Genomic DNA, 23,528 nt, shown 5'->3' with positions numbered 1-23,528 from the left:
GAGTGGGTATGGCCACCGCCAACCGCATTCTACATGCGAGGGAGGCGGCCGACCTTACTCCGGATACATTCTTGTCGATACCTCATATACCGAAGGCGGAACTATTAGTTTACGCCTTTGACTATGAGCCAACAACAACGGCTCATAATGTGGACCGCAGAGAAGTGCGCTCTGAAGGAGACGAGCCTTCTACGAGCGTTCCAATGATTCCATCAAAGGAGCCCCCCGTGAGCCAGGCGTTTGAGGCTTGGCCACAGCACACCCGTGCACATAGCACTCGGGGTGCTGTAGGCCAGTCTTCTCAGACACAGGACGGGGAGGCCCCCTTATTTTTCACAGGGGGGAGGCCAGGTGGCGCTTTTACTCAGCAGCCTTCGGCCTCTCCAGAAGATAGGGCTAAGTCCCTCTGGGCTAATCAATTTGGGTTTTCAGGATGGAACGATGGCCTGTTCCCACCACAGGGTCCCCACCAAGTTACCCCACCAGGACCCCAGTTCCAATGTGGTCCTCGTGCCCAGGTAGCTACCCCACCAGGACCCCAGTTCCAATTTGGTCCTCATGCCCAAGTGGATTTGCATGGTCAGGCTCCCGGTACTCAGGGTGGCCGACCAGCAATGTTCAATCAAACAACCCAGACACCTCCACATAGCTTTCCACAGGCCGCTCCAAACTTCACGCAAGCACAGTATGATGAAATGTATGGCGTGATGTTTAGGATGATGCAGATGATGCCATTCGGAGGAATTGGACAACCAGCTCCTCCATACTGCAACCCTGCTGCCGCCTACGGTGGATATTGCCCACCATGGGCTGGAGGCAGATATCCGCCACACTACCCTAACACTGTGGCCCCGCAAACCTCTCCCCAAGGACCATGTGACTTGCAACATGGGGGTAGCAACCCTGTGTATCAAGGCGCTGGACCCCACAGAGATGGACATGGAGGCCCAGTATACAGTGAAAATAGAAACACCACAAGGCCATCAGTAAGTCCTGGATACTTGGGGCTGCCAACAAGAAATCAGCCGCCCCGCGTCACCAGACTTACTTCGGCCTCAAGACCTGTGGTACCGGAGTATGACGACAGAAGGCCCCCTTCTAGACCAACCTCTTTGCCGAAGACTATTTCGTTTGACGGCAAAGGAAGTTGGGCGGCCTTCTATTCAAAGTTCCAACTTTACAGCGAAAGACATGGCATGTCTGATGCAGACAAGAAATATCAGCTGTGTCTGGCGTTGGAGGCCGAAGCCAGTAAGTTCATGGCCCTCATCCAGGAGAGCAATCCAAATATCGCCTTCTCTGACTTGGTTACCAAGTTGGAGAAGCGGTTCGCTCTCCAGGAGGAGCCGGAAGTTACTCGGATGCAATTTCAATCGGCTTTTCAACGCTCGGATGAAGACATCATCAAGTGGGCAGATAGGCTTATGACCCTTGCAGGTCAGGCCTTCGTAGGCCTACCTGACAAGTTCGTCCAAGAACTTGTAGTGGCAAGGTTCTGCCAAGGTGCCCAAGACAAAGATGCAGGGCATCATGTCCTGACTTCTCGGCCTGGGACACTAGATGAAGCCATGACCAAGTACAAATGGTTTCAGTTTACCCAGAAGACCATGCAGAAGCATGGCCCTAGGCTGAGAAACGAAGTAAGGCAGCTCTCTGTAGGAGAAGATAAGAATGACCTCAGGGTACCAGAGTCGTCTCCTCCGGAAGCTGCCACCAAAGGAAATTCTAGCCTCGAGGCTAGAATCAGTGCTCTGGAGGCTCAGAATGCAATGTGGGCCTCCAAGATGGATTCGATGGTTGCTGCAATCACGGATCTGTCTCGGAGTACTAAAGAACTTTTGTCGGTGTCAAGAGGCCAGCCGAGTTACTCCTCCGGCCGTGCCCCTGTCACACCTGAAAGACCAAAATATACCTCCGGCCGAGCTCCAGGTACATCAGACAGGCCGAGGTATACCTCTAATAGAACGCCGGATCGGTCAGAAGGAGGCAGAAGACCATCTTCGGGCCTTCCAACAACCGATCGGCAGCGAAACTTCGCAGGCTGTTTCAACTGTGGGGAAGAAGGCCATTTCAGTAGGGCCTGCCCCAGAGGGCGATCGCCTGCTCGGAACAGACAACTGAGGGCTGTCACCTTCGAGAAGGAGGGAAATGGACAGGGATCGGAGGAGATGGGGAATCCCCGATCCGATCACAGATCCCCACCCCCACCATCTCCATTCCATTAAAGGACAGCCTAATGCCACAAGACCATGGTAACACACGGGCACCGGACTCACAAGCAAGTCCAGGGAGCCCGAAATTCTCTGAGTTAAAGGACAGCCTAATGCCACAAGACCATGGTAACACACGGGCACCGGACTCACAAGCAAGTCCAGGGAGCCCGAAATTCTCTGAGGTAATAGATGTTCCTTGGAGGAATCCACCATGGCCACCAGACATTCCTGGTGAGGTTAAAGATCAAGATATTGAAGTAGTCATTTGTAGAATTATGTCTACTTCAACATTGAGTGTTGGGTTGACAGTTGGCAAAGAGCCCATTACATCTGTTTTGGACACTGCGGCAGCTGTCACCATTATATCAGATAGGCTATTCAAACGCCTCCAGCCTCGGCCGCCCATCCTTAAGCGTGTAATCCTTAAGGGGGCTGGCCGAGACATGAAAATGGACGGCATGGTGGTAGGGCCTATCAATATCAAGCTGGGTGCCCAAATACTCAGCGAGAAGATTTATGTAGCTCCGATAGCAGATGAGATGTTGTTTGGCGTTGACTTGTTACGAAAACACAATGCCAATATTAGCATCCCAAATGCTATCTTAACTATGAATGGTGAAGACCTACCAATCATACAAAGAGAAGATCCATAAAACAAGGTGATATGATTGGGAAGGCTTATAAGTCTTGATTGTAGGACCTGACGTAGAACCCTCAGAATGTGTCCCATTGTGGATACTCATGAATCAGGTCTATACTCTTCATCTTCTGGATCCCTGGAGCCGCTCTATTGAGGGGCTGGCCCCAGGGGAACAGGAGTTGAGAAGGTTTCTACTTAAAAAGAAATAGATTGGTACACCTTGTCGATTGATTAGACAAAGATGTGCCATTAAGTCAAAGACAAAGGGTGAGGCTGTTGAATCTTTCCCTGAAATATGCATGGAAATATCCAACAAAGCCAACTCATTTGAGATCCGAATAGTTGACCCGGCTGAGGTGGCAGAGGAACCGCCTTCTGACAATATAGTCAAGATTAAGCGGAACCAGACCAAATCCTCGAGCCCCCCTGCAAGTGGTTAACATACAAGAAAGAGCCGGCTGAAGAGACTCTGTTTCTCCTCCCGCCAGAGGGAAAGTTTTTGTGGACAAACAGGGAACTCTTCTACCTTTATAGAGAAGGAGTTATCTTGATGGAGCAGGATGAGCGTGATGTCATGATGATTTCTGAATCACTACGACATTACATCATCCAGCTTAGTCATGATCCTCCTTCAGCAGGGCATGCTGGGATCGGTAGCTCTCGGTAATACCGATACGGCATGTCGGAAGACACTCACATCTGCATATAGCCAGGTGTGCAACTTGTAATACAAGAAAGCGACCCGTTCTGGGAGGCATCCTACGAAACGTTTTCATGTGAGCGCCCCCTCGGAATGTGTCCATCTTGAATTCACTATCAATCCTGGTTATGACAGATTAAAGCAAGGGAGCTCTATTGCCTCGAATAACAGGGCAATGCTACTCCCTTGCACCTGTCTCTGCCTGCCACTGTGCAAATCGATTTATTTTATAGGATGTGTATCTCAATGCGATACAAGAAATATAAAACGAATGCCTATAATATCATCTATGATTCATTACCCAATTAATTTGTATGCATCCCTTATAGTTTATATATTGATAAAAATAGATTAGTTGGTTGATAACACCCCATATGCATATATGTATATATTCATTGATTTAAATATTTGTTTCTTTTACTAAGGTACATAGATAAGCGTAGTGAGCTTATTTAATTTATATCAAGGCAGAGACAAGGTAAGAATATTTTGTATGATTTGGTAATGATGTATATATTGATGTATATATTTGTGTTATATTTATGTTTATGAACAAATAAGAAAAGAAAAAAGAAAAAGATCACAAAAAAAATCACAGAGAAAGAAAAGAAAAAGATCACAAAAGAAAATAAAACGATCACAAAAGAAGAAAATAAAAAGAAAATATGAAAGAAAAAGGTCACAGAAGAAAAAATCAAGGAGAAAAGAGAAAAAGAAAAATCAAAGAAGAAAAAAAAAATCAAAGAAGAAGAAAAAAAAAAAAAAAAAAAACATGTGATCAAGTAAACAAAAAAGAGGAAAAACAAATGAATTACGTTGATGTATATTTTATGTTTAGGGTTACCTTATGTTAGGTTGAGTTATACCTTATGTTAAGTAAATTAAGTTATGTTAAGTTGTATAGGAAAAAGGCCACCCAAATTTTTTTTAGGGTGGGGGGAAGTATGGTGTTAGGGGATTAGTAGTACTCGTAATTAAGCACACAACATCACATGACCCATCGGCGGGAGGAACAAACACAAGACCAGTCAGCTGTACAACACACATACCCGGCACACACACTACACACGCCATTCATCATTCCATACCCAACCCCCGGTCGTAGCGGACCTGTTATAATATAAGAGTGCCTGGATAGAATACAAGAATAAGGTAAGGCTTTCTCCCGGTGTGAAGTTTATATGTGTATAGCGAGTGTATTATTATTTATGTTATCGGCCCACCTCTTTACCAAGATAATGCCTACAATAAGTTCATCATATTCATTTTGGTGACCAGTTCTGAAATACATAGTTGCTTTTGCTGGTGACTTACAATCAATGTAGCTCAATCATGTTCATTTCGGTTAGCCTACAATCATGGAAACGTGATTATCTCTGATTCACTCGCGTGCATAAGAAAACGCACGCAATTGATTTGTAAATGGCCATTCTCATTATTCAGGACACGCAAGAAATAAAAACGCCAGATTTCGCACAAACTACAGTGTCATTCACATTAACTTCACATTCGTTCACCGAACCAAAACGATCAAAAAATATAATAGTTTCATCAGACTAAACCGACAATGGTTGAATAGGAATAATGTCAAAAAACAAGGCAAAATTTGGCGCATATTTACCAGGACTGAGCTTCCGTCCAGACGCTTTCTTGTTAAAAAAAGAACAATAGAATTTTCGCGATTGATGTCTAGCGCCCTCATGATTGAGCTATGTAAATCACCAGTCGATCGGCTACTTCTTCTCCATTAACCCATTGGGAGTTTCCCCGTGTTTGCCCCCCCCCCCCCCCCAATTTAAGCATTATTCCCTATTCCCATTTAATTTTTCGTTTTCTTTTCTTTTTCAAATTTACATTATTATTACTAGTATTTTATTTATTTATTCATTTATTTATTTAATTAATTCATTTTTTATGGGGGGGGGGGGTATATAAGGGCTTGGCGACCCTGTCTCTGAGAGTGAAAACCAGTTGTTATTGGTGTGTAGCTCCTAATGAAAACAATGCTTCCTCTAGAAGTCAGTGAAACTGATTAAAAGAAAAGTCTGACCAAATACTCATGTATGCAACCACTGGCGTATCGAGGGGGGCCGGGGGGGGGGGGTGCTTGCATTTGAGGCCACGACCCCCCCCCCTATTGCGCCACTGATTTCAACTTTTTTTCTATTTCTATTTGTGCACATTTTTTCCTTCTTTGGTCCATGTCCATTGAAAATTAAAATGAAACAAGAGTAGGTACTAAATAAAGTTTGTTACACTAAATTTGTGTCTTTAAATTTGTTATCTTGTGCAGACCTGCAGGTGCAGTATATCATTACACGTTCATATGAAAAGAGGACTAAGGATGAAGAAAGCACAGGTGTATAGAATGGATGTGGGTGGGGAAAGGGAAAGAGAGAGGGAAGATAAGAGAGAACTGGTCAAGAGGGAGAGGGAGGGAGGGAAAGGAAACCGAGTGGGGAAAAGAGGTTGATACAAAATAACAATGTTGTGATGACATTGTAAAATTCTGTTTATTTGATTTGTTTCCCATAAGCTACATGTTTATGCCCAACATTGTGATCCCGGGATTGTGATATATGCAAAAGAGAGAGTCAGATTCACTCACAATATCTATCATATATCATTGTGTGAATAATTATTTACAGTTTGGAAAAAAGGAGACTCTTTATTGAATCGCAATATGTTGCAACAATAACAACTCCTCATGTTTTTGTGTAACATTATAATGAGAAAATAAGTATTATTCTTTTTATCCATATCAATCACTGAGAAAAAAATAACCATTAGAATAAAAGAGAAATGATATACAAAATTTTGTTCATCATCACCATCAAAGGAAGTAGACATAAAAATAAAGCAGGTCAAACATCATGTTATATATATATATCTCAGAAGTTATTTGGTTTATTGAGTTAAATATATCTCTTTACATATAATATGCTAATATTGTCTCACATTCTTCTTTTAATATCATTAAATATATCCGAACAAGATATGTTGAATAGATGTGTTTGTATCTGCTCCTCCTGAGGTTTATATTCCCTTAGTTGGTCTAATTTTTTTTTGTGGGGGGTCTACCCTACATTTTGACTTGTTTTTCTCTTATAACAACTTAGTCCAAATCTCATTAAATCTAATGCCCAATAGCGGATCCAGGATTTAAAAAAAGGGGGAACACAGAATGTTGGTCGCCAAAATTATACAAGTAAAATAAAAGTTCTAACTTCTAAAATGAAGGGGGGCATTTTTTTCAAAATAGGGCAGCCAAAAGGAACACTTTCTTCTAAATAGAGGTGGCCCATCTCACAACAGGGGGGGGGGGGGGGCAAATCCCCCCCCCCAGGCTTTCAACCTGTGACATCATAAAGACTTGGATATAAAATGTCATAAAACTAAGCAAAGTTTCTTATTGTACAAATCAATGGAACATCAGCCAGAAAAAACAATAAACTAATATTACAGGTGAAAATTACATGTGAAAATACAATTTTGAAAAGCTGAAAATTTCACAAAATCCAGGATAACAACACAAGCATTCCAGTGAAAAGAAAACAGTAAATTTGTAGAGAATCAAGAATTTGCATCTGTCCCAATTACATGTACTCCTAAATCAATATCAATAATGCTCACTCAATTAAGTACTGAAAAGGCAGTATAAAACAAATCATACAAGTAAAAGATTTAAAACATAATAAACCCAAGGATACTGATACTGGGTCCAATTGCATAAAAGTTACCATTAACTTTGCCATCAAATGGTAACTATCATGGAATCCTTGATTCTAATTGGCTATTAAGCATCGTTACCATGGTAGTTACCATCAGAGGGCAAAGTTACCATAATAGTAACTTTTATGCAACAGGGCCTTGATTGACCAATTCACTGTAATGCCATTTGCAATACTGATGACTTTCATAAAATATTTCCTGTGGCATATCCAGCCAGATAGGATACAACACAATTTCAGGGGCCATATTAATTGTTTGTGCACAATTATTCAGCCCCTCAAAACTACAGGCCATATTCTGAACTCGGGTTTAATTTAAGCTCTGGTCCAAAGTTGTGGTTTAACTATGGAAAGCCAAATGGGACACAAATCTCGGACAGTAAAGGTTCAATTCACAGCTTATATTGACACTCAAATCATGACTGGGAATAATTACTGAAATAGTTTCTCTTCATCATTAAAACGTGTGGAAAGAGCCAAGTAAAGATAGGAGACATATAATTTTATTGTATTTTTGATATTTTGGCTTCCCATAATTTTAACACAGTTAGGCCATGGCTTAAGTTAAACCAGACTTCAGGATACGGGCCATCAGGTCTAAACCAGCTGAACCTGTGCCTGATTTCAATAGTAAAAACATCAATATGATGGTTTGGGCTATACATTGCACTTTCTCACAAAGTAATACATGTAAAGTGATTCAATGCAATTCGGTTGATTCACAATACGGTGCGCCATCTATCGGTTGCAGCGAACAGGCCGAAATTCGCAGTGCCCAATGGGTAAAATTTGACATCTGTGTTGTGCGTGCTAGTACTACATGCATGCATGTGATTGTTCAGTGCTGGCCGACGCGGCTCGACCAGCTGGCATACTTTATTTACTACTAGGTCCAAAAGGTGGGAGAGAAATCTGCCTGCATTTTTCTTTGTGAAATATAGACAGTTTTTGGTGAATTCTTGCAATATGGTATTCATTTTTGAAGCATTAAAGGAGAATGAAACCCTTGAAACCAGATGAATCAATATCAAAGAGAAAAATCAAAGAAACATATTGTTGAAAGTTTGAGGAAGATTGAATGAATGATAAGAAAGTTATGAGCATTTGAATATTGAGATCACTAGTGCCATGTAGATCCTCCCATCGGCAATGCGACCAAGATCTGTGATGTCACACACGTACAACTCCCTCATTACTTTAGTACTTATTTCACTTATATTCTCACTTTTATAGAGTCTATCACAAGGTGAGGTGTTCTTAATTATGAGATGACAATTAAGTACAGAGGTTTCACAACATTATATCATTGATGAATTATTTGTCATATGATTAGAATGAGCAAAAAGAGATGTTTTGGGGTATATTTTCAGTGTCCAAATGGGAGAGTTGTACGTGTGTGACATCACAGATCTTGGTCGCATTGCCAATGGGAGGATCTCCATAGCATTAGTGATCTCGACATTCAAATGCTCATAACTCTTTTATTGCTAGTCCTATTTTACTCAAACTTTTGTTGATCTTATTCTTTGATTTTTCTGCTTTCACAAAAGCTAACTTGCTCCAAGAGTTTCATTCTCCTTTAAATCAAAGTCACATTACAGTACACTAGCACTATATGCGCTGCCTGTGCCTGCATGCGATGTCAAACCCTGAATCCACCGAATTGACCCATATCAACTTACATCGTAACCAATATAGAGGGCATATATATCAAGCTTGCAAGCATTGAAATCTACTATAATAATTTGTATTGATATACTATCAAGAACGATGGGTGATTTCAAGTCCGGTGTCGGTGTTGGAATATGGATTGCTTCCTCTAGGTCCAAAAATTACTCTGAGTATGTCAAACTGATCCAGATCACACTATTGACACCTCAACAACTAGTGAGTGACTTTTCAGGACCATCGTCATGTTATGTTTGGTGTTATACTCATGTCAAAATTGACCTAACACTAACACCAAAAGGTCAACACTGAACTTGAAATCACTCAATAGATATATATGCAAAAGATCTAGATACATCATTTATGTAAATGCCATCTTGAAAAAGAGGGTACAAATAAAAATCGACCATTGGGTGCATTCAGCTACACTCTCATGAGTTGGTTTATCAATCTCCCTCTGTATGCTCTGGAGAAAGAGGCCCCAACCTTTGGTAAATATTTAAATATTTCAGGGTACATACAATCCCATTAATCTATTATCTTCACTAAAAAGCATTTTCTCTCAGGTTTCCTACATTCAGCAGAGAACGGTATCACTAGACCTAAATGTCGATGCTTCCTCATCTGAGGATGCTCCGAGTGAAAGACACCATTCTCTGAAAGAGATTATGCGACTTCTGAATTAATTTCATTCCTTACTTACAAGGATGGAGCTTAGACCAGCGATGAGGCCCCGTTTTGCCGGCCTTAGCCTTGGGCCGAGTTACATGTACAAAGTCTATAGGAGAAAGAGCTTTCCAGCTGCCTCAGGCCTCAGAACTCTGGCCTCAACTCCGTTCCAGCTTGCTTGAAAGCTTATCCCAGGCGTTAACCTATAGTCCTTCCCAAACAATATTTTCTCTCAGGTTCGCTACGTTCTGGGCAAACGCCTTATCGATGGACCTCTGCGAACATTCGCGGAACTGCGGGTGCCACCATTGCAGGACATCCACTTTCAAGACAGGATCCAGGACGACCATGATGACGCTGGACTTGACGCAAAAACCCCTGCGGTCTTTCCGGCCAAACTCCAACCTGACCTTATGGTAGCGCATGTTGGCGCTGACGCTCACTGAAGCCCTCAGAAGCTGAAGACCCATGATCATCCCAGATGGTACGTCCTGGAAGCTTTCGCAATGGACTCTGAGGATACATTCCCTGCGATTGTCATTAGCAAAGATGTCTTTATTGAAGCTATTCCCTTTATGCACCACGGCGCCCTCTTTGCTGCACAAACGGAGCTTCATAAAGTGCGTAAAATGGTGCCCCATCCTTCCGCTGGACCAAGTATAAAGGCAAGTATAATCTTTGATGGCTTCGGGTGAGGCGTGGCCTTCTCCGACAGGGCAGGGCTTGTTGAGTGAGAGTCTGTAGGGCTCATGCAGGAAGTAGAGGGCACGGATCACGAATGCACAAAGGCCATGGGTACGCTCTATCCCCTCCGGCTTAAGATATGGTGGAAGAACAGTGTTGGGGTTGAGGTATCTGGAGAAATATGAAAGCAAAATAGAGCATGTAGCAAACAATATTAAATAGCCAAATTGAGAAATACAGCATTGAAATATTGGATGGTGAGGTTTGCAGTAACACCATGTAAGTTAGTCCTGAAAAGGAATGTCAATTTATCTTTCTGATAATAGCTCTTTAAAGAACATTTGAATAGTATTTACCATTATATTTAATTACAATCGAAACATTGATTGTGATTTTCTGCTGTGCTCTGTTATCATGGAAGTGGCTATAACGGAACGGAATATAGTTGGAACTCAGATACCAGATTTCGAAGCTTTTTTTTATTAAGCTTCTTCAAAATAATGACAAAAAATACTTTGTAATAAACATTATTTGTATACAAATATTACAAAAGTTACTAGTACAAGACTTAAGAAGAATAAAAGAGTACTCTTTTGCTCCTCATGAAACAAGTCCCAGTTCTCTGACAGCTCCCCCAACAGGGCAAGTCTGTATTAACTGAGGGAAAAGTCCAATACAAAATAATCCTGCACATTCTTCAAAAGAAATATATCCCTTGAGCAAAAATCTTGTCACCTACCTGAAATACAATTTCTTCCAGAATGAAACTGTCCTTGTAATACTGTACGCATCCTTGCACAGACATGAGAATGTAGCGATGTCTTCAGGTCTAACATAATCAGCAAGAATATACCAGAGGTCTATCGGGTACACCCTCGTGCCCTCCTGGACGGGTTCTAACTTTGCTTTACCCTTCTTCTTGGAACCTGTTGGAAAACAGAGATGATGAAAGTTATTACTACTGTGCGAGTCAAAAACAAAATTGACACCTCACAAATCCCCATTTTAAGGAAAAAATATGTCATGACCGCATAACATTACATATGGTCGGAAAGAGTATTTTCTCACAAATAATTTTACTCCATAATTATGTTGTATGTCTTCACGCTAAGATAATCAGTAGGTATTCTTTGCAGTGATGTAAATTTTGACTTGCGCCAACTTAAGGCATGACTGCAATGAATGAATCCAGATGCCAATGATGTCATAATCCTACATGAGTTTTTCTAAAGATATTTGCAAATCCCTTTTCAATGAAATTAACTAGAGAATTGACACTAAAAGTGTTTATTAAACAAGTATAATGTAAATTATTGAAAAGGTGCTTTAAAAATTTTAATGCAACCGTTGTAGGATTATGACATCATTGACATCTGGATTCATTCATTGCAGTCATGCTTTACTTTTGCGCTTATCAAAATTTACATCACTGCAAAGAACACCTCCTGATCATCCAAGCGTGAAGACAGACCACATAAATATGGTATCAAATTATTTGGTAGAAGATACCCTATCAGGCCCTGTATAATATTTATGTGTTCATGAAATTTTAAAAGTTTTTGAGATGAAATTAAAAATTAGTCATTCTTTATCAGATCATGTCACGAGATTACTATTATTCTTGCTACTGACCAACTAAAAAATACAAGAAAACCTAACAGACCACTTCTTAAGGCAAGTCTAGTAAGTGGTGCAACTGGGGAGTTTTTCAAGAAGAGTTTTGTCAGTGACTTTCAATGACTAATTCGCTCTCAGCCAATCAGAAGCAAGGATTTCCAGTAGCTTACAATATCTGTCAGTGAAAAATCACTGGCAAATATCTTCATGAAACGCTCCCCTGGAATTCAACATCACCTTTCCGTGATTTCTTCCTGGTGGTTTTGTCTCCTTCTTCTTCATTCTCATCATCGAACTGTTGGTGAGTTGAATAGCTGGCATCGGTCTCAAAATCAGAGGAATCCTTTTCATCCCAATCTCGCTCGTCCCAAGCAAGATCTTCCTCCTTCTCCTTCTTCTCCATTTTTTCTTCCGCCTTTGAATCTTCTTCCTGGGTCATCAGTTTGCTCTTGACCAGAGATGCTGTCTCTTCCCTCATGTCAGCTATTTGAACTGCGATGCAAACAATGTAATTTAATGATAACAGCAATTACAACTACTGCTGGTGCTTGTGCTGCTGTTGCTACTACTACTACTACTACTACTACTACTACTACTACTACTTCTACTACTACTACTGCTACTACAACTACTGCTACTACAACTACTACTACTACTACTACTACTACTACTACTACTGCTACTGCAACTACTTCTACTACTACAACTACTACTACTACTACTACTACTACTACTACTACTACTACTACTACTACTACTACTACTACTACTACTACTACTACTACTACTACTACTACTACTACTACTTCTACTGCTACTACTACTACTACTACTACTACTACTACTACTATTACTACTACTACTACTACTACTTCTACTACTACTACAACTACTTGTACTACTAATACTACTTCTACTACTACTACTACTACTACTACTACTACTAATAATAATAATAACAATAATAATTATAATGAAAAGCATTTGTATAGCGCCATTCATCTCTATATGTTCTAGTCTGAGGCACACTATTATTTCTTGTACTTAAGCTCAAGCTGCCATTTCTAGCTTTTTCTCAATTCATGCAAGCAATTGAATCCTGCAGTGTACCCATTTACATTTATTTCATCTGGGTTGAGTGCAGCACAATGTTGCCAAATTTCTTGCTGAATGAAACACCCCATGGGTGGGATTCAATCCCACGTCGCTCTTATTGACACAGAGTCAGAACCACTCGACAACAATGCCCCCACAATAAACTGATTCAACATCACCAATCAATGACTATTGCTGAACAAGAAAATTCATTTTAAGAAGTCATTATAATAATAAATATGCTGATAAATAAGTACTAGTAGCTAATTTATCCTATTGAGTTAAGAATATTGCAGGCCTACACTTTGGGTCTTTGTCTTCATAGGTAACAGTACATCTTTCCCTTCTTGCAATCAACAACACATTGTTATTAAATGTGAATAAGCAATTTTCCATACAAAAAACCCAGAATAAGTAAGAGTATGAAATATTGTTCATTAGGAAAGCTTACCCGTATCGTACTTCATCCGAAAAGATTTCTTGCTCACTCTCAATGGCAACCTTGCTGCAGGGTTATCAGCAAAATCACCAAGCTTAAAATCTGCAAAGAATATTGATGATTTAAGGTAAAAATTAAAATAACAAGAAAAAACATATTAGAAAAACAAATGAGGCATAATTTGATTAGCAAATAAATTGTTTAGAAGATAAAAAACAAGTGGAACGCCTCTAGCAGTCTTGCCTGCATTACGCGATTCAATATAGCAGCAGTGCTAACTTTGAAAACAGCTATTGAATGATTATTAACAAAAGAAAACATTCATAATACTATGTCCATTGACCAAAAAGGACCTTTGACCATGATCCTGTTACCTAAGACTTGTGCAAAACAATTATTCATACTTAATTATCCTTATGTCTATGTTTCATGAACTAGATCCATAAACTTTCAGTTATAATGCTAATTCAACAAATACCCCCAACACGGCAAGAGTTAATTTACCTTAAATAATCTTTGATCTTGGTCATGTTCCTGAAACGCGCACAGGATATTCAGGGATACATGGTTGCTCTTATGTCTTATACCCCTTTCATAAACCCATCCTCCAATTAGCCGCCTAAGAGTAATGCGGAGAATTCAATAAAAATTGCGTTCACAAACTCCGAAAATAATCCGCACTATTTTTACGAGCGCCCGTCCTGAAAAAGGCGGATAATCGTCATGGCAACCGCACACACCCCCTCCGATGTGGTTGTGTTAGAAAAGGGTGACCTTGTGACCGCACCATGGCAATTATCTGCATTACTTTTGAAATGCGTTCATGAAGTCAAAATCTGGTCCCGATGCCGCTATTATGCGGATAATTGCAGCATCAAAATAATGCGGATAACTCTGGTCCTCCTCCGATTTTACGACCAAATTATGCTGCTATGAGCCGCATAATTGGGTTTATGAAAGGGGGACTATCAGGCAATAAACAATGCAATGATGGTTGTGGATTGGGATGAAGAAATGAATGAAATGAACGTAGATGAAGCATGGAATTTCTTCTCATGTAGTCTTCAAACTGCCATTGACAAATGTATTCCAAAATCTAAGGGAATTCGATTGAAGAAAAAGAAATTATGGATGACGAGGAAAGCTCTGAAGCAACAGCGTAAGAAATACAAGTCCTGGAAAAGATTTAGAGATGGTGGACAAGCAAATATGATTGACTACAGAAAATCAAGATGTGAGGCTATCAAACTGCGTAAGATGACAAGAAATCTCAGAAGGAAGTTTGAAAAAGACATTGCCCTAAATGTCAAGGCAAACCCAAAGGCATTTTGGAAGTATGTGAACAGTTCCCTGAAGTATCGTTCAAAATGTGGAGTGATGCAGAACAATCAAGGAATTACTGCTGAGAGTGATGAAGAAAAGGTAGAATTGTTCAACGCCTTCTTCAGCAGTGTCTTTACAGAAGAAGATTTAGAGCAAGTCCCATTGCTAGATCACAGACACAGAGGGAACATGTTGTCTGACGTAGAAGTAAGGCCAAGCATGGTAAAGAACAAACTCAAAATGCTGAAGACCTGTAAGGCAGCAGGACCTGATGGGTTTCACCCAAAAGTTCTGAGAGAAACAGCAGAAACGCTATGTGTACCCCTTACACTCATCTTCAGGAAGTCACTGAAAGAGGGTGTCCTCCCACAGGCATGGAAAGATGCCAACATAACACCCATTCACAAAAAAGGTAGCCGCAGTGCTGTAGAGAACTACAGACCAATCAGTCTAACTTCAGTCATTTGCAAGATTTTGGAATCAATCATACGAGATGCTGTTGTTAAGCACCTTGTTGAGAATGATGTCCTGCATGACTCCCAGCATGGATTTCTACCAAATAGATCATGTGTCACACAGCTGTTAGAAGTCATGGAGCTCTGGACGTCAACTCTTGATGAAGGATACAAAGTGGATGCAATCTATCTTGACTTCAGTAAAGCTTTTGACTCCGTGCCTCACCAGCGGCTCATGAATAAACTTGAGTCATATGGTATTACAGGTTGTATCAAGAATTGGCTACATAGTTTCCTTTTAAGACGCAGACAAAGAGTTGCCCTTAATGGAAAAGTTTCTCGGTGGCTGCCTGTCCAAAGTGGAATTCCGCAGGGAAGTGTTCTCGGCCCCACCTTGTTTGTGATCTTTATCAATGACCTGCCTGAAGTTGTCGACAGCATTGTCAAGATTTATGCAGATGACACAAAACTATTTCGTGAAATCAAGCAAAGGAGTGACTGTGACCGACTTCAGGATGATCTAGATAAGCTGGTGGAGTGGTCAGAGAAATGGCAACTAAACTTCAATGCATCTAAGTGTAAGTCTCTACACATAGGAAAGCAGAGCGTACACTTTCAGTACCAGATTGATGACACTGTGCTTGAAAATGTCAGCGAAGAGAGAGACTTAGGAGTTATCATTGACTCTGACTTGAAGTTCCACTCCCATGTTGCAAGTGCCGTACTGAAAGCCAACCGTGTACTTGCTCTGATCAGGCGTACTTTCATTTATAGAGATAAAGATACCATTGTTAAATTGTACAAAGCATTGGTGAGACCTATTCTTGAGTATGGAAATGCTATTTGGCACCCAAGGTATGTCTGTGACCTTAAAGCCATTGAAAAAGTTCAGCGACGTGCGACCAAGTTGGTGCCATCATTGAAAGATCAAGACTACAGTAGAAGGCTTCGTTCCTTGAAGTTACCTTCCATTCAGTACAGAATGCGAAGAGGGGATATGATACAGACGTACAAGATCATCAATGGCATTGATGATTTGAACAAGGAGATGTTCTTTACATCTGCATCAACTCAGACAACACGTGGACATCTATGCAAATTGTATGTGAAGAGAAGCAGACTGGATGTTAGAAAAAATACTTTCAGTGCCAGAGTTGTAAATGACTGGAACTCCTTGCCGGCAGAGATAGTTACTACATCAACGTTGAACAGATTCAAGTCACAGTTAGACAAGTTTTGGTCTGCAGTGCAATATACTCACCCTTGGGAATAGTAACTCTGGCACAGCACACAGGCACACGTTATTTTAATAGTTAGATGGAGATAGCAACAGTGATAGACCTGGAAACACGACTGCATAAGTAATTGCATTTTTCCAGTAGATCCGGTAATAAAGGTAATAAAGGTAATAAAGGTACAAGTTTCATGAACTAGATCCATAAACTTTTAAAGTTATGATGACATTCCACAAATACCCCCAACATGGCAAAAGTTTGTTGACCCTAAATGACCTTTGACCTTGGTCATGTGACCTGAAACTCAGGCAAGATGTTAAGTAATACTTGATTACCCTTATGTACAAGTTTCATGAACTAGGTCCATATACTTTTTTAAGTTATGTCATTTCAAAAATTTAAACCTTGGTTAAGATTTCAATGTTGACAACGCCGCCTTTGTCGGAAAAGTAGTGCCTACAATCTCGCTCTGCTACATGTACATGTGTGCAGGCGAGACAAAAACAAACAGGAATTTTTGTATAATCCAATGTAATCAACTTGCTGCATGAAAATACAGTGTTGTAAGCCTATCAGAATATTTACTTTTCTGGTGTAGTCTTCTTGGTCTTGGCATAGTGTAATTGTATGACAAAGGGGTTAAGTGCATATGCCAAATGTACATGATCCAAGGAATTTTTGTAGGCTTTTGTTTTGGACTTGTATCTAAAACCAAAACAACAAGACTATGCCTCAACATTTATATGAAATAGGCACAAAAGAAATTCACAAAATCTTGAAATGTCAAATCTTAGACAGACTTCTTTTCATAAAAGAAGAAAACAAGGCCAAGAGGGGTCTGTTTTTCGTCAAAAAAAAATCAGATCATTTAGACATTTAAAAAAAAAACAGCACAGAGACAGAGAGAAATAAAGTATATTTGTCCCGTCTTGTATTTTCGTTAAAGGTCAAGTCCATCACAGAAAAATGTTGATTTTAATAAATGGAGAAAAATCAAACCAGCATAATGCTGAAAATTTGATCAAAATCGGATGTAAAATATGAAAGTTATGGCATTTTAGAGTTTTGCTTATATTTTCACAAAACAGTTATATGCACAACTTAGTGACATGAAAGTGAGAGAGTCGATGATGTCACTCACTCACTATTCCTTTTGTTTTTTTATTGTCTGAATTATACAATTTTTCATTTTTTACAGATTTGACAACAAGGGCCAACTTGACTGACCCATTTTGTATTATTAAAATAATGTTAATTCCACATTTTCAGGGATGATTAAATCTTTATTTCACTTGACAATGAGGTGAAAATTAGAATATTCAGTATTTCATATAATAAAATACAAAAGAAATAGTGAGTGGATGATGTCATCAGTCTCCTCATTTGCATACCGACAAGGATGTGCATATAACTGTTTTGTGAAATTAAGTGAAACTTTAAAATATCATAACTTTTTTATTTCACATCCGATTTTGATGAAATCTTCAGTGCTATGCTTGGATTTCTCTTTTTATTCAAGTCAACTTTTTGTTAGGGTGGACTTGTCCTTTAATGCTTACAATCAAAGTGTTGATCATTATGGCAATTGTAGACTTGACTAATCACACTAATGCGAGGTTCATCTGACGAACCTCGCATAGTGAATGTCCCTGTGACTGTTGATTTTTAAAAGGTCAGAAAACATTGCTTCATTTAATAGATATTAAAGAAGAAATGTTTGCCAAAAATTTGTCAAATCATGACCCAACAGACTATTTCTTGACAGTATTAACATAATGTTGAATTCAATTTTGTTTTAAATAAGAAATTTATTCAAAAATAGAGTTTCAGTTTGATGACTTATCATTTATCAACATAGCACCAAAGGCAAACTGAACTTGAAGTTTGAACTTCAAGTAGGCCTAGAGTGTAGATTTATTAATTTGTTAAAATAGGAATAAAACTTAATTTATTAATATTTTTATAATAAAGTAACTAACCTAACTTTACATGATGAACCACTTGTTATTTCTGATCCCACTGCATGCAAATCAAATTGCCAACAAATACATAAAATGAACAGAATTCATTCAGAATAACTTAAGTCACAATAATTGAAGAACACAGCCTGAATAAAGAAAGTGAATAGAGGTCTACTGTCTGGACTGTAGTGTAGTGTAGCAGACAATCACTGCAGCTGCACTCTCAGTCTCACTCAGTCTCAGCTCAGGTCAAATTTTGAATTAGAAAATAGATCGAGGACGAGGCCGGGTAGTCGGGTACTACTACTAGCCTTGGCATACTAATATTACTACAAGCAGAGTTGACTGTGTAAATATCCTTAAAAAATCTTTTTCAAAATCTGTCGCAATAAGACAAAGGTCACAATCGATCAGGGGTTAGCATTTCGCAATAGTCACCGCGCTGCACGCACACGTCACAAGCGTAACGTATGCGGGAACTCCGCTACTTCTGCCGGGGAACTCCGGGCGTCCGTTTTAGCCAATCGCCCATTGGCCCGAGCCGCACGAAAGAACTTACACAAAAGTCCATACATGGGACACATATTTACCAGCTTGGTTGAGATAACCGCCAGAATTCCGCCCTATTCTCTGTTTTGACCTTCGAGGCATTTCTTGTGATTCGCGAATATCCCATCTCCTATTTCCTCTGTTGCATATTACTTAGGCTGACAAAATGTTTTTATATCAATATTAGAGTAACTTTGAAGAAATCTTTGTGTGCTGACGGTGAACGAACGAGAGAACTTAGTTAGAAGCAATATACCATGGAGGTGGGTATGGGGCCGGGGGGCCGGGGGGGGGGGGATAATATGGATGAGGTCAAACATGTTGTAATAATAGCTATATAGGTCCATATGGGTCAAATAAGGAGGGAGAAGATATGCGATACTGGGATTTAAAATCCACTCTCAATTATTACCAAAAGTCATCAAATTCACCAATTTAACCTCACTTGAAAATCAACAAATTTTAGTATGAATTATTGCAGTATCCGTCCCTAATTGGCCCCCTTTTCATGCAGAGTCAGCCAGAATATGCCTAATATAAATAAGGCCTGGAAATTAGATCGAAGTGCTATATAAATGAAATATAATGGGAGCAGAACATTTTCTGAAGTTTAGAAAGCAAAACAAGCGAGCAAAATATTTAGTTAAACATTTTACAGGCCGGGCAGTGGCGTAGCTACGGGAGGGGGGGGGGGGCTGGGGGCACGTGCCCCCCTGAGATTTGGTGTGCCCCCCCCCCCCAGGTGCCCCCTCTGACAGAAGGGGAAAAAAGAGGAAAATAAGAGGAGGAATTAGACGAGTGAATAAAATAATGTAAGGGAAAGACTTGCAAAAAAAACCCCAAATCTTTCATGCTATACTATATAAAATTTTCGCTTGAGCTTCGCGCCCGAATTGCCTGTTCGATGAGATTCACATCTTGCTCAATAGGCTGATATGGAGCTTAAAATATCAAGTTTTGAAGTCAATATACAAAACATATTTCAGCTCGGACATCGAGCTTTCATTTTTATTATTTATTTCATTTATAAATTTAAGTGCTCTGTAAAATGTCCGTTTTATGGTCTACATATAGATGATCAACATTTTAAGGTCGCGCTGCGTGGTCGCATTATTTGATTTGCCAAGTTCCTATTGTCTTCGTGTATTTCATAAAGTTATCAAAATATCCATTTTCAGATGTAATTGTCAAACGTAGGCCCATAAGTTAGCGTTACGCGCTCGCATTTTGATTGGTGAGTATCAATTATTCTATAACCAAACAAGCTCCCCTTTTCAGTACATTTTATTCAAAAATTCAGCTCGCGATTTGCGCTCGCATTAATGTATAAACCATTGTAATGCGTATTCATAATTACAATATGCTTAAAATTTCCAGTTTTCAAGCCTTAAAAACAACAACTTCCACGCTGTCATTACGCAGATTAATAAATTAGAAAATAATTTTCATGAATTCCTAATAACCAAATTGGGTCTTTTCAGAATGGAATATCGACAAGCTTAGGAATAATAGAAAGATAGCCTCATTTTCATATGATGACAAAATGTCCTTAGAATGTACCGGTCCTTTGTTAAATATCAGCTCGCGCTCGCATCATAAAATGTTAAGTCTGATCCACATCCACTTCACAAATTTCCTACAAAGTGCTTGAAATATTGTTTAAATTGAACTTTTTCAGATCGGAATATCAAATGTTTTCAGCTCGCGCTTGCATTATTGATCTTCATGATTAAACAAATGTATTCAGAGTGCCCAGATTGTAGGTCTAAATCTAAAGCATGCGCGATAGCCTGCATGTTCTTTATTTAAAATATATATGCTTAAATTATCCAGTTTCAGATTGTCTGCTCGCGCTTCACGCTCGCATTATTAATGATACCCAATTAACTATATCCTATTCATGATTTACAAAATATGAATAGAGTGTCCTGCTTTTAGGTCTAAAATCTCATTTTTCTTCCGCTCGCATCAATAATTGTTTAGTTACGTACCTATCCTATTTATGATTACAAAAAGTGCTTAGAATGACCATTTTATCGGTCGGAATGCCAAAATGTTTAAGCTCAAGCACGCTTAGCGCTCCCATTATTGAAATATGTACCGTCTTCGTGGGTAACTGTACTAAACAGTCATTTACATCCATTTTCGATCATGCTATAGAACATTTATTAAAAATTTCTGCTCACGCTTGGCGTTCACAGTAATTATCAAGTTACTTGCGCATCTTGTTCAGGATCATAAACATTGCCCAGAATGTTAAATTTTCTGGACAAAATACATGAAAGTAAAAAAAAAAATCGCTCGCGCTTCGCGCTCGCACTTTTTTTATAGGGCTTATGATATTATTTCATATTTTTGTTGTTTTATAAGAATAAAGCTTAGAAGTGATTGATCGTGTAAAATATAGGTGAAGATAATTTCGGGCCCCATCCCCTATTGGCGAAAGTCGGATCCGCCCTTGTGACACACACAAAAAAAAATGTTGCCCCCCTGAAAAAACAAGGACCCCAATGCCCCCCCCCCCCCCCAGGAAAAAAATTCTAGCTACGCCACTGCATGAGGCCGGGGCGCGAACGTACCATGATGATGGAAAAGAATGATGGCATTAAGGGGCTGTTTAATCACCCCCCATACACACACACACTGGACCCATTATATTCATGCATGGTTGCAAGGGGGCAGCAGAACTTTTTTTTTAAACCCGTGTACAAAATGTAAAAATGACCACTAATCTGATTGTTATATTTTGCCACCTCCCCTGAACCCCCCCCCCCGGCCTGTGCCATAAAATGTTCAACTATTTTGCTCACTTGCTTTACTTTCTCAGGCTTGAAAAAAAATTCTGCCCCCATTATATTTAATTCAATTTATTAATTATTATAGTGGAGCGTTGTGGCCCAGTGGATTAGTCTTCTGACTTTGAAACAGAGGGTCGTGGGTTCGAATCCCAGCCATGGCGTAATTTCCTTCAGCAAGAAATTAATCCACATTGTGCTGCACTCAACCCAGGTGAGGTGAATGGGTACCTGGCAGAAATTTATTCCTTGAAATGCGTGTGCGCTGTAATCTTAGTAATTACGGCTGCCAAGCTACAGCTGGGGTAATAATATCCAAGTCCTTTGGAAGCGAATAGAGACATTATTTCATAATGTGATGTATGCGCTATACAACAACTGTTTATTATTATTATTATCAGCACTTAGATCTAATTTTTAGGCCTTTTTTAGGATCTCCTTGGCGACCCCCTCATCATATTCCAAATATTCACAGTAAAATGCTGTTTAAAAATATACTATACGTACCTTACAGCAGTTGTTTAAACAAGTGTTTAAAATCTTAAACAAGAAAGCTTAATTTTCAATATTCTCAATAAATTAAGCAAGGATGTTCAAACTTTTAAACAACTATATATATAGGATGAGGATTCACCATACAGCGCTTCGGGAGCTTACGTATACGTAAGATCGTATCTCTGTGATTTTAACGCAAGAGGTTGCATAATCTGCAAACAGTGTATCTTTAGGGATGGAAAAAATTGACGACAAAGACCATGTATATAGAAACGGTGGCGTAATTGATGAACCAAGAATTGTGATGAGGTTCAAGAAGGCGTATCGCGTAAAATCAATGAAAAGTTGCGAGCAAGCAAACATTTTGACATTTTATAACAAAAATCCAAGTTTGTGTTCGATTTTGACATAATATTCATAAAATGATACAATTTTCACCCTTATCTTACCCCTTTCATTTTCTCTCTCTCTCCCTCTCTCTCTCTTTTTAGTCTTGATTTTATTTGAGGGGGCAAGAGCCCCCCGCCCCCATATGTACGCCAGTGAGTGAAAAGCTATATAACTGATACTGAATCAACAGACAACACATTCTTTAAAATTAACATGACTAGCCGCAAGATACTGGAGATCGAAGTGGCATACTAATTACTGTACAGTAGTTCCATAATGTATTTCTCGATTGAATGTTTTCAATACAACAAACGTTTATGTTTTCACCGTCGATAATACTCAAAATCATTGTTTGATTTTTATGCTTTAAAAAGACGAAGCTAGTACCCTTGAGTCTGTTAGCAATTACACACTATGGATGTTTCTTCAGCAAGGAGATTGGTCACCTTTGTAAAATAAAACAATATCCCGGTTCAGGGGCGGATCCACGATTTTTTTCAAAATGAGGGGGGAAGCACCTTTTCCCCGAGTAAAATGTTTACAAGCAAAAAAAAGTCTGCACTTTTAAAGGGAGGGGATGGGACTTTTGTTTTCAACGGCATTTTTACATTTTAATTGTGTCTCTCAAGTGGGGGGGGGGGGGGGCACGGGCCGGCTGCGCCCCCTGGGTCCGCCAGGTTTCAGAATTGATATTAGGCCCTACTAGTATTCCTATTTTGGGGGTGAATTTGACAATACGCGCAATGCAAAGATCTTCACTATTAAAAATATTCAGTTTATCCTCATACAGAGAGTTATTCGACCCTTGCAAAATTCTGGGAGATTTATTATTTATCATCATGATCACGAGTTTTGAAATAAGAAGTGTT

General features: G+C 39.5%; 1 protein-coding gene across 1 annotated transcript; it reads right to left on the bottom strand.

The window, feature by feature from the left end:
- Positions 1-6,429: 6,429 nt before the first annotated feature.
- Positions 6,430-19,215, bottom strand: LOC129268653 (putative transmembrane protein 183BP). Its single transcript, XM_064104959.1, has 5 exons — positions 19,021-19,215; positions 13,469-13,558; positions 12,160-12,414; positions 11,045-11,231; positions 6,430-10,476 (listed from the first exon to the last, which is right to left on the bottom strand). The coding sequence occupies exons 1-5, from the start codon at positions 19,079-19,081 to the stop codon at positions 9,825-9,827; spliced, it is 1,245 nt and encodes a 414-aa protein (XP_063961029.1). The 5' UTR covers positions 19,082-19,215; the 3' UTR covers positions 6,430-9,824.
- Positions 19,216-23,528: the final 4,313 nt, after the last annotated feature.

Source organism: Lytechinus pictus, chromosome 9 (assembly GCF_037042905.1).
Source record: "Lytechinus pictus isolate F3 Inbred chromosome 9, Lp3.0, whole genome shotgun sequence".
NCBI classification, from domain to species: Eukaryota; Metazoa; Echinodermata; class Echinoidea; order Temnopleuroida; family Toxopneustidae; genus Lytechinus; species Lytechinus pictus.
This window is presented reverse-complemented; position numbering and strand designations above follow the sequence as displayed.